This window comes from Cyclopterus lumpus, chromosome 9 (genome assembly GCF_009769545.1).
Source record: "Cyclopterus lumpus isolate fCycLum1 chromosome 9, fCycLum1.pri, whole genome shotgun sequence".
Classification (NCBI taxonomy): Eukaryota; Metazoa; Chordata; class Actinopteri; order Perciformes; family Cyclopteridae; genus Cyclopterus; species Cyclopterus lumpus.
In genome coordinates this window covers 26,990,767-27,002,699 of record NC_046974.1, presented here as the reverse complement: position 1 = coordinate 27,002,699, position 11,933 = coordinate 26,990,767, and the positions used below count along the sequence as shown (strand labels likewise).

At 46.5% G+C, this 11,933-nt stretch overlaps 1 protein-coding gene across 3 annotated transcripts; it reads right to left on the bottom strand.

Annotated features, from left to right (window-relative positions):
- Positions 1-18: 18 nt before the first annotated feature.
- abcb9 (ATP-binding cassette, sub-family B (MDR/TAP), member 9) lies at positions 19-10,280 on the bottom strand. Of its 3 annotated transcripts, XM_034540854.1 has the most exons (14): positions 10,161-10,280; positions 9,777-10,000; positions 9,622-9,682; positions 8,561-9,258; positions 8,115-8,229; positions 5,215-5,345; positions 4,894-5,099; positions 4,577-4,774; positions 4,366-4,494; positions 4,097-4,285; positions 3,245-3,418; positions 2,942-3,101; positions 1,129-1,265; positions 19-1,020 (listed from the first exon to the last, which is right to left on the bottom strand). In XM_034540854.1, the coding sequence occupies exons 3-14, from the start codon at positions 9,669-9,671 to the stop codon at positions 688-690; spliced, it is 2,520 nt and encodes an 839-aa protein (XP_034396745.1). In that variant the 5' UTR covers positions 9,672-9,682; positions 9,777-10,000; positions 10,161-10,280; the 3' UTR covers positions 19-687. The 3 variants fall into 3 exon arrangements, with proteins under 3 accessions (XP_034396745.1, XP_034396747.1, XP_034396746.1); XM_034540856.1 differs by lacking the exon at positions 9,777-10,000; XM_034540855.1 differs by lacking the exon at positions 10,161-10,280 and having other exon boundaries at positions 9,777-10,144.
- Positions 10,281-11,933: the final 1,653 nt, after the last annotated feature.

The window sequence follows — 11,933 nt, the reverse complement described above, 5'->3', positions numbered from 1 at the left end:
CTAGAAAACACACCGAACTTGTTTTCTTCTTTATTCAGATACAATAAAACCCTCAGCTCACGGACTACTTCATCTGCATTGTGCAGTGACAAAACAACAAACGACCGATATCTGATTGGGGGTGGGGGCGTTTACGAGGAGACATTGAATGCAGCACTTAGTGTTATTTAAACATGTTTGTTTACATAAAGGCCAACGTGCAGTTTATTTCCAGATCCCAATGACAGACACATCACATATCTCTGGAGTGAATTTTCAATTCAACAGACAAAGGCCACTGTCAAATCTGTTTAAAAGCTAAACAGATCCTGAGGAAGACTTCAGTAAAACAATAATGTATCTGTCTGGATTGTAATGACGTTGTAAAAAGAACAAGCAGCATTGCACAGTATTCAACAGCAACATATTGCCTCCTATTAAAGCTGATGTATCAGTTAGCGACAGTGGACATTCATTCAAGTTGTATTTCCAGTGGCAATGCCATCCCTCAATATATAATATCTTTTCATACACTCAACTATCTTTTTTTTCTTCAAAATGCCAATTAGTTTGTATTTTTCAGTGCTCCGTACTGTACATTTAGTTTCAGGACCAACAGTGCATAATTAATTCATACACATGAATCCCAAACTTCCCAAAATCCCATAGAATCCCAAACTTCTATGAAACTCATGCAGCAGTCCATTCTCAGTAATTCATATTGCATTCAGGCTCGCCTCCTCCTCCTCCTCCTCCTCCTCCTCCGCCGCTGCTGCTGCTGCTTTGTCTTCTCCGCGGCCGTCCGCCGACTCCTTCGGCCGGGTTGAGGACCTCCGCCCCCGTCTCGATGCCCAGGACCTGCCTCTGCACCAGCTTGCAGTAGAGCCCCCCGGCAGCCATCAGCTGAGTGTGAGACCCCTGCTCGGCCACGCGGCCCCTGTCGATCACGACAATGTTGTCCGCCCTCTCCACCGTGCTGAGCCGATGGGCGACCACCAACACCGTGTGCTCCCGCATGATGCCGTTCAGAGCCGTCTGGACCTGCGGCAGAGAGACAGAGGTGGTGAAACAACGTGCCCCCCCCCCCCCCCCCCCCCGAGACGGCTCACAAGGTCTTATTTTTAGGTTTTAGTTGTTTTCCCCACTTACGACGTGTTCGCTCTCCGCATCCAGGGCGCTGGTCGCCTCGTCCAGGATGAGAACTCGGGGGCTGCGGATGAGAGCTCTCGCAATGGCCACCCGTTGTTTCTGCCCACCGGACAACTGGGTGCCTTTCTCTCCAACACCTGGGGGACGGACGATATGCAGGGATGACTTCATTTTTAATGGAGCACCTCCTTTAATAAAACTTTTCAATAGCTTTTCAATAGTAGATTACAATCCAACTCTCAAGAGTAAATAGTATTTGACTCGGATAAGTATTGCCAGTAGTGAGCGAGATACGGGGCCCTGATTGACATCCGAGACCCCGAAAGCCTCAACAGCAACATTTTGAGGGGGTCTCTAGAAAAACCGTCACTTGAAAATGTCAAACGACTCCCTATGCCATCAGTATTCATTATTCCCAATTCAAAACATGTATTCACAAATATGAATACAGAAAAGTTCATCTTAGGTACCAATCATCTTTTATTTGGGAAAACTGAGTCACTCACTGTAGCCAACATGACACTATCATAACATGAGATAAGACCCCCCCCCCTGCTAAATGGACCATTATTTACTAAATGATAATCAGGCTGTATTGAAGAAGACAATGTTTACTGAGGGTATAAGACTTCTATACAACCAGGAGTCACCCCCTGCTGGTCAGTAGAGAGAATGCAGCTTTAACACATGAAGCATAGACTTCTATACAACCAGAGGAGTCGCCCCCTGCTGGTCAGTAGAGAGAATGCAGCTTTAACACATGAAGCATAGACTTCTATACAACCAGAGGAGTCGCCCCCTGGTGGTCAAGAGAGAGGATGCAGCTTTAACACATGAAGCATAGACTTCTATACAACCAGAGGAGTCGCCCCCTGGTGGTCTGTAGAGAGAATGCAGCTTTAACACATGAAGCATAGACTTCTATACAACCAGAGGAGTCGCCCCCTGGTGGTCAGTAGAGAGAATGCAGCTTTAACACATGAAGCATAGACTTCTATACAACCAGAGGAGTCGCCCCCTGGTGGTCAGTAGAGAGAATGCAGCTTTAACACATGAAGCATAGACTTCTATACAACCAGAGGAGTCGCCCCCTGGTGGTCAGGAGAGAGAATGCAGCTATAACACATGAAGCATAGACTTCTATACAACCAGGAGTCGCCCCCTGGTGGTCAGTAGAGAGAATGCAGCTTTAACACATGAAGCATAGACTTCTATACAACCAGAGGAGTCGCCCCCTGGTGGTCTGTAGAGAGAATGCAGCTTTAACACATGAAGCATAGACTTCTATACAACCAGAGGAGTCGCCCCCTGGTGGTCAGTAGAGAGAATGCAGCTTTAACACATGAAGCATAGACTTCTATACAACCAGAGGAGTCGCCCCCTGGTGGTCAGGAGAGAGAATGCAGCTTTAACACGTGAAGCATAGACTTCTATACAACCAGAGGAGTCGCCCCCTGCTGGTCAGTATGTACATTGTACGACGCTTCCTCTTTGGCCTCACCGGAGGTTCCCAATGAGGAGAGCGCATTTGACTGCCTCGACAACGAGCGCTGCACCAGAAGACTATTTTCTGTTTTTCTTGTGCAGCCTCTCCGAGCGCTTCGAGTTGTAAAAGAAATTACTCAACTTTTCAAAAAGTTCTTTTTGGCTTGAGAAATTAAAACGTGGACGCTCAGCCATTGAATACCCAGTTGGTTCTGGTACGTTGCCAATGGTCCGAGATGCAAATGTTATGTAGTATAGAAAACATAATTTTTGTAAAATCCGCCCCTCTCTAGCAACAATACAGGCGATGGCCTCTCGTAAGGATTACTTGTCTCGTAGCCTGTAGGCAGGCCGGAGATGAAATCGTGAGCATTGGCCTTGATGGCAGCCTGCACCACAGCTTCCCTGGGCACGCCAGTCAGGCCGTAGGTGATGTTCTCCTCCAACGTCCGGGCAAACAGCACAGGCTCTTGGCCCACAAGGCCTACCTTCAGAAACACAGCAGCAAACGGATGCTTTTATGAGAAGGAGTTGAAAGGTACCGAGACACACCGACACGTTGGTCTTTTCATTGGTTTGATCTGCCGACGGTGAGTCTCATCATGCATCAATCCCACGGCCACAGACCGACCTTGGAGTGGAGGTAGTCGTGGCGGAAGGCGTGAACGGGCTTCCCGTCCAGCAGCACTTGGCCTTTCTGGGGAAGGTAGAAGTTCTCCAGCAGACTCACACAGGAGCTCTTCCCGCTGCCCGAAGGTCCCACGAGGGCGGTGACCTCCCCGGGCCGCAGAGTGAACGACACCCCCTGCAGAAACACGGCCATTCAGCAAGGGGGTGGTTTGTTGATAAGCAGTCGAATAAAAAAGAAAATAAAGTGGTGTGGGGTGCTCGGTTTAAGGCCATAGGACAATGGATATTTTTGGTGTTATCAATTCGTGAAATTGTTTGCTTACAAGGTGATTTTATCATCTTCAAATATGAATATTATCACATTCAAATACAGTAATACATTTTTTTTTTCAAAAAAGGTATGATTCCCTCAGAACTGCATTCCTGACATGGTACACAACCTTGTATAGTAGCTTTAGGATAAAGATACTTAAAAAGACACGTTCCTCCTCTCCTTATTATATTTTCAGATCATTAGGTCCTTAAAGTTGTAACATGCACCGATATTATTCTCCTTCCTCCGCTGGGAGGCGGGGCCTAGATGAAACGCCGGTGTGCTGCTTCCTCGCAACAAGCTCTGATAATTATCTTGAGTCACCGGGGTCAGGATTTCTGGAACGAATCTTTGCTGTCGAGTTTTTACAAATGTATTTTTTTGTGCCATATAGTCCCAATATATTGGAGAGAAGACGGACATCTCCACAGCGATATCTCCAGAACCAGGCAACCAGGAAAAATGTCTAGATATGTTTCTTTTTGTGGTGGACTGTCTCTTTAATACAGATTTAAACACATCAGTCATATCAGCACCAACCTTGAGAATATCAACGTCGGGGCGCGTCGGGTAGGCGAACGTGATGTCTTGAAACTCAACCACACCGGCACACGTGTCCGGAGCCTCCGTGCCCTCTGCCGGGTGTTTGGGTTTCCTGTCGAGGTACTCGAAAACCTTCTCGGCAGCCCCAACTCCCTGCATGAGGCCCGTGTACACCGACGCAATGCTCTGCAAGATGATAGCGCACGTGCCTTTGATTAGGAAGGGGGGGGGGGGGGTCTTTCAAATGAAGAACACGGATGACGTACCTCCAGACATTCTCCCAGTTCGAGCATGTAGATGAAAAAAGATATCAAGGTACCACCACTCATCTGACCGGTGACGACAAGATGGCCGCCATAGTAGAGGATGGCAACCTCCAAAGCAAGCTCTGAGATCTGAGATAAACACAAAGAATGAGAACATTTGTGACCGATTTGAAGCTTGTTCCTGAAGAGGCCTGCGACCGCCGGTACGCACCGAGCTGGACCACGCGTAGCCAGAGTAGGCCAGGGCTTGTTTTTTGTTGAGCTGGAACATGACCAAGAGCTTGGCGTAGTAGGAGTCGGCCTCCCCGCCCTCGTTGGCGAAGCTCCGCACCGTCCTCATGGCCGAGATGGTCTCCTCCGCCACTTTATTGGCCTCTGCGAGGATTGTTTGCACCTCTTTTGTCAATTTCTAAAGAAAAAAACCCACAAATTCAACTTTGATTTCATCTGCGAATGCAACGCAGACATATATATATATATATATATATATATATATATATATATATATTTATATAAAATCGCCCTCACCTTGTAGTAATCGCCATAAAACTTGGAGACGAGGCCGATGAAAGGGAGGCCCATGACGGCCACCAGCGTGAGCTTCCAGGACATCCCGAGCATGAAGGCGGAGAAGCCGACGCCCTTGATGACGCTCCGCATGAAGATGTTGATGTTCACGGAGATGAGGTCGCTCACCTGGGTGGTGTCTGCCGACAGCCGTGAAATGATGTCACCTGCAGGGGGGGTGGGGGGAGGTAACGGCATTAGAAGGACAGCATTTTTGTTAGAAGCCCCGCCCCCATGATACAGATGGGAGGGATGGATGGATGTATAGTGTTCCTATGTCACCTGTGTGGTTGTCATCGAAGAAGGCGATTTCCTGCCTCATCAGAGTTCTGAAGAGATGGTTCCTGAGCCGGAGGTTCAATTTGCCGAACATCAGGGTGAAGACTCCTCCGCGTACCCCCATAGCGAGAGAACTGGGGAGAGGGTGAAGGGTTCGTAAGGCACACGGGACGCCGCCACGGCTTCCAAATCGAGTCATTATATCATCATCACGCTCCCTTTCCTGCCCGACGACGGCAAGATACCAAAAGCTTTTTTAATCACCAATACAACAAATAAAGAGTAGAATTTTAGTTTGCGACACTTTGCTATGCAGCACCTTCTGTAGCTCTGTAACAGCTCTCTAGGAAGGTCGTTGACACGGGGTTCATACACATTTTGACCAATGGCTTTCCAGGACTTTTTTCAAGGACTTTAAACCAAATTTCCATGACCAAACATTTTGTGAGTGTGTGTATACATGAAAAAGTGAGAAAATGTCGTATTTAAACTAACAAAGAGAATTCCAAAGCATACAGTACACCTTAAATGACACAAATGAATGAGAGACAATGGTTTGATTAAAAGAATAAACATTTATGTTTATTCTTTTGGTCACACAGAAGGATATCGTCCCTTTGCTTCAACACGTTGGACGACGTGAGCCTCTTGAAGAGAGATGAGCTTTACTTTAACCACAAGCTGTCGGGGAACATTCGTTGGATAGCAGGCTGGCATCTTCGGATGATTTAAAAGATTGGAACATAAATATAGAATAGAAAAATTCAATAAAAAATGATTTAAAATCACTTTCTTTTCACTCAGTAATAAGTTCCACCTCATCAATATCACTGAATGTCTCAATGTTGATCCATTAAAGAGAGACTATATTCCATCTTTCTGAACAAGTGCAGTACCACCTGGGCTTCATATTAGATATGCACATTTACTGTATAATGTATGCATATACTGTAACTTATTTTATCATATTATAATTGATTAACTTTATCATTTTGTATGTGTATGGATTCATCCGCTGATTACTTTGTACATTAATCGATTGATTTGTTTTGGTAATAATAGTGAGAAATGTCATCTCAATTAGTAAATCCAAAAGTTGTATTTACTCCAAAGCTTGATTTCATTACTAATACAATAATATTAGTAATATTATTAATAATAAAGAAACGTGATCAGAATTATTACAAATATAAAACGCCACACGGATGAACGGTGAGTGAACAGCGCTCGTTTCACACGCTGATGGAGGAGCAGCCGTCAGCACCTGCTGTCAGGACTACATCCACCAAACGCACAACTACGGGAGCTCTGCGGGGTCAAGTGGGAGAAGGGATGGGAGGCCCCGGAGGTGGAGGAAGGAGAGGTTCAGGGGGAGGAAGAGGCGCTTCGGAATCATGCTGGTGACACAATGAGTCTATGAATGAATGAGCTGCCTGGACGGGACACATGACGGTTCTGACACGTGTTTACACACATGCAGCCAACAGATGAGGCCCCAATTGAACATCTACCAAATTGCTTCCTTTGGACAAGAACACCAGTAGCTGTAATAACTGTAACATAACATAATTTGTTTTTTAAACGTGTTAATGACTAGAGATAATGAATAGAAAAGGCGCTCCTACTGTGAACTGTTTTATACCATACAGCCAAACTATGCAGGCGAGTAATGAAAATGTATTGAGCAACAGTGGGAGTTCCCGAGCGGATGATACAGTCGCCATGGAGACGGAACAGAGCGAGCAGCATGATGGCGTGCTGAGACTGGGAGACTTGGAAGCGGATATACGGGCGGGATGCTCCCACAGGTCGAGCAGACAGCAACTCAATGCCATGGGATATGACTTTTTATGTCTTCATAATGTGTGATTTAATGTGTAAATGCTACTATCAAAATCAAAGTGAATACTTTTTTCACTTCTTTCTTAAACATCATAAGTAGGCGTGCCAAGATATGGGCTTTTCACAACACAAACAAAACACAAAAGAATTCACGATAGCGATATTATTGCAGAATCTATAGGTTTTTTAAATTATAATAATAGTAATTGTAACGGATCCCCGTATATGAAGTGGCATGACACTTACTGCTGGTGAAATGACTTTTATTTTCTTCTTCTGGGTCACAATACATTCATTAAACGTGTAAACTATCACCACCGTAAGAGCTTTAGCCTCATACGGGTCCATTAAACTTTTACACTTTCTTGGTCCGTAACAAGTTCCGTAGTCGTACCGTCAAGTTCGCATTCGAACGTAAAACAAAACTGCGTTTCCTTTTAACCTTTTCAAAATAAAAGTCAAATTTAACTATTAGAGAGGAAGTAGCATAAAGCCTCTAAATGTTCTTCAAACAATACAATAACTATGCATACGTCAAAGGCAATAAGGCAAATACAATGCAGGCAATAAAAACAAAACAATAAACCTTCCATGTGGTTATTTACAGTAATAGTACTGTCAGTCAAGTCAACTTTGTTGATTACATATGTTATCTCTTCTTTTTGGGAAATGAATTAAAGCTAAAAATACAAGTGTATGGAGGGGGCGGGGGGAGAGTATGTAACCGTAGGATTTGGCGCCATCTCGTGGTGAGGCTGCAGATCGCAACCAAACTGAAACTTCTCGTGTGTGCCAAGAGTGGAGGAAAACTACAGCGGGCAAACAAATGCAAAAGCCCCATCTAGAGCCAGTGTTTGGTTTGTCCGCTCTGGGCTACCGTAGCAACATGAGGGAGGACCCACGCCCTATTTAGACAAAAACTGCTCATTCTGTACAAATACACAACGATTCTTATTTCCAGAGTAAGCATTAATATTTTTATTCCATTATTTACACGATTATTAACGTTGATGTTAATATTTCATTCATGAAATACCTGAAGACCACGTTTGGGTACTCACCTGGCTAAGGCCAGGACCGACAGCGTGACCACCGGCTTAGCGAAGTACTCCATGCTCTGGTGAACCACGATGCCGTCTATTGCTTTCCCGTAGTAGTACGGTATGAAGGCCTCGCCTGCAGGTTCACAGAGAGAAAAGGGTTGAATTATAACGCAAGGGCCATAATCAAATGAGAAAGTAACTCGGCAGATTAATAATAATAATATTAAATAGTAAAGTTAAAAAATACTAAAAATGGAGCACTGAAATAAGGTGCTCCATAAATCACCTTATTTCACGGGTGTTTTATGGAGCACTAGACCATACGTGTTGTGTAATCTGGAATGAGTAACGCAGTCATTACCTATGGACCGCTGAGCTATTGTACGTAGGTGTTGCAATCCTCAGTAATGGAGACGAGCCCCTTTGATTGGACGGGTTTCTACGACTACGTCGAGGACACTCACACACGGCGGAGATAATGAGGAAGAGGACGGCGACGGACAGCAGCCTGCTGTCCTTCCTGCAGTAGCCCAGCAGACGTCCCAGTGTCGCCCCAGAGCTGCTGTTCTCGTGGCTTCTCCCTTCCTCCTTATCCTCCTCCTCCTCCTCCTTCTTCCTCCTCTCACAGCCCACCTCCTGCTCCTCCTCACCAGCTGTCTCCACCAGCCGTTCAGTGTCCTCACAGCCCCCTCGTCCCCCTTCTCCTCCTCTGCTGCTGCTACCAATGGGAATGATGTTGGACTGGTTCCCCAGCAGCGTCCAGAGCAGCACGACACCCAGGGAGGAGGCGCAAGTCCAACAGATCAGGCTGAGGGACCAGGGCTGGTGGGTGGCGGGCTCCAGCTCGGTCAGCATCAGCAGCTTGGCCAGGGCGTAGGTGATGAGGATCAGGGAGACAAAGAGGACCAAGGGGGAGACTTTGGCAACCCTCGGCGGGCCGTCCCGTCTATTCCACGAGACCCCTACGGAGGCTCCCAGCAGGAGGGAGGCTCGGAGCAGCACAGTCCCCCACAGGTCCAACGTCGACTGGAGGACGTTGAAGTTCAGGGCCTCCTCTCTGAACACGGCCAAGTGCGCTCCGTGTGCATACAGGACGGTGGTGACGACCAAGTCCAGCAGCACGTAGGACACGGTGCAGCTCACGGCTACTTTGAGGCCCATGCTGAGGACACACACACACACACACACACACACACACACACACACACACACACACACACACACACACACACACACACACACACACACACACACACACACACACACACACACACACACACACACACACACACACACACACACACACACACACACACACACACACACACACACACACACACACACACACACACACACACACACACACACACACACACACACACACACACACACACACACACACACACACACACACACACACACACACACACACACACACACAACTTTGTAAACAAACAAAAAATGACACGGAAGAAGCTGAAATGACACGACCGAATATGAAAATGTATTATTAATTGACACTTACTTATTCTGAAGGGTGCACTTCCGGTCTCCCCTGGGGAGAGGGGCCAACATACGAGGTAGTCCTACAACAAGTTAATGAATGAACAGTAAGGTTGCACCATCGGTTCAACTAAATGTCCCCCACATGATGAACAACGTTAGCTAACGTTAACTCACCAGTAAGCTAGTTAGCTAACCAACGCGCCAGTGTCCTTAAATCCACTAAGGTCCGCCGGGTGACACGTTAATAAACGACAACATGCACCGCAACACGCATTTGGTTCCTCCGCGAACAGACGCGTCGGGTTCCGTCGAGGGAGGGAACCCAGACCTGGACACCGGTGTCAAAGATCGTCTCCGCTACAGAGGATTAAGAGTTCGCAGCTCTGGCGGGTCCGGCACTTTCAAAGTAAATGAAAAGTATATCCGTACTAGATGTAAACACAACGTTGCGCGTGGCATCCGGGTATTCGGTGCCATCATCATCATCATCATCATCATCATCAAAAAAAGAAAGAAAGAGAAGCTCGAAACTAGACTCGACTATTTATTCCCACTTACCTTTTAATTTGTAGTTGCGTTTCCGCTCGGTGAATTTGTGACCTGTGTCACGTGTAACGGAGGCTGTTAAAGTAGCCGGTCGGTGAGCTGCGTGACGGGGAGCACGCTCTGGTGACTCATTCAAACAACCACGATATATTAGACGGAAACGATTACGAAGGATCCATCGCTTCTCTTTTTTTACCTCTCTGACAGTGGACACGTGCAGCCCCGCCCACCATATATTTGAGTGCGTGTTCAAGAACGGTAGTTCGAGAGCACGGATACTGTTGAACAATGGGTCATTCGCAATATGAGAGGACATTCGGGTCCCACAATAAATACAACACATGTAATACCGTTATAACGTTGGGTCTAAATGATAGTTCATCACTTTAAACTCATAACGGGGCACTACAAGTAGTACCTGAAGTCTCACTCTGGTGATGTGTGGCAGCCTATGCTCTCTCCATTCAAGGTGGGCTTGTGTCGTGAGGGATACAGGTTGTATTGATCAGGTGGGGTCTTGTTGTGGAAGATTTCTACGGCAATCGGGAGAAGAGACTCTTTGTTCACAAATGTAATCAAAGTCTTTGAGAATCAAGTTTGTCTTTGTTTGATTGCTTCCAAGGGAAGAGGTTACAACCGCTGTAGGTTCATCACACTGTGATGTACACTGTCTACAAGGTAAGAACTTTCGGCTCGGCTTTAGGTAAGCCTTAACTCTTACCCAGAGCCAACACTTTGGTTTCAACCACAACGTCCTGTTTCCCTCATAGTCCCTGCACTTACTTTACGTTCCCACGGGTTCACAACAAGGACACATAGTTATATACAGCCCATTCCTGGACCATCCAAAAAAACACCAGCTCTTCGTTGGCTTAACATAAATACCCTGGACCAGGAACAGTCATTTATTCTATTCATTTCTGAGACAAGCGATCAACACCGCTTCAAGATTGTCTGCTACCTCCAGAAGTTTGGGATGAAACGTGCTAGCTCCCTCAAGCTTCCCCAAATGGCAGATCAAGCATATGTGAGAGCCACCGGCCTGAACATGGCGTGTCATATTGAGGCAAAGCACCCTGAGGTGCTCATGCTGTGGTCCTGCTCTTGTTTGGAGGAACTCTTTGAATTACAAGGGACCCTGTAGACTGACCTGGGTGTCCTCGATGCGGTCTATGTCCAGACCGCCTCGAGGACATCTCCCACACTCTCAGGGTCGCATTGGACATTTCATATAAAATTACAAATAAATTGCAGACCTTTTAGAATGAGGCGCAACATTATAAAGGAGGCTGTTCTGCACAATGAGTGCTTTTACTTTTGCTGATAATACTTCCATGCTTTTACTAAAGCAACATTTTTAATGTAGCGTCACTATATTTACTGAAGGAGCATGGAGGCCGTGTGCACACTTCCCTTTTCATACTTGGACACAGTCCGTCTCTATTACTAATGTATGTATTATATGTTTGAATGTGGAGCAGGTGGACCCCGGGTGGCAGATAGTTCATATTTGGGGCACAGATGTCATGATGTATGGTGATGGGAGACCAGGAAACGGGACCTCCCCCAAAGATACGAACGGCCTGGAATCTCTTGGGGCCCATCCTCCTCAATAAGGGGCTCTTCATTGACATCTTGGCTGCCTTGGACATCGGTCATGAAAGAAACTTCAGAAGGGGATGTCGGGGGAGGGGACACCTCAGCAGAGTGTGTCTCTGGACTGAAGGTGGACAGCTCCGTTCGGTCCAGTCGTCCTGAGCTGCAGCAATGACCACAGGTCCAGCA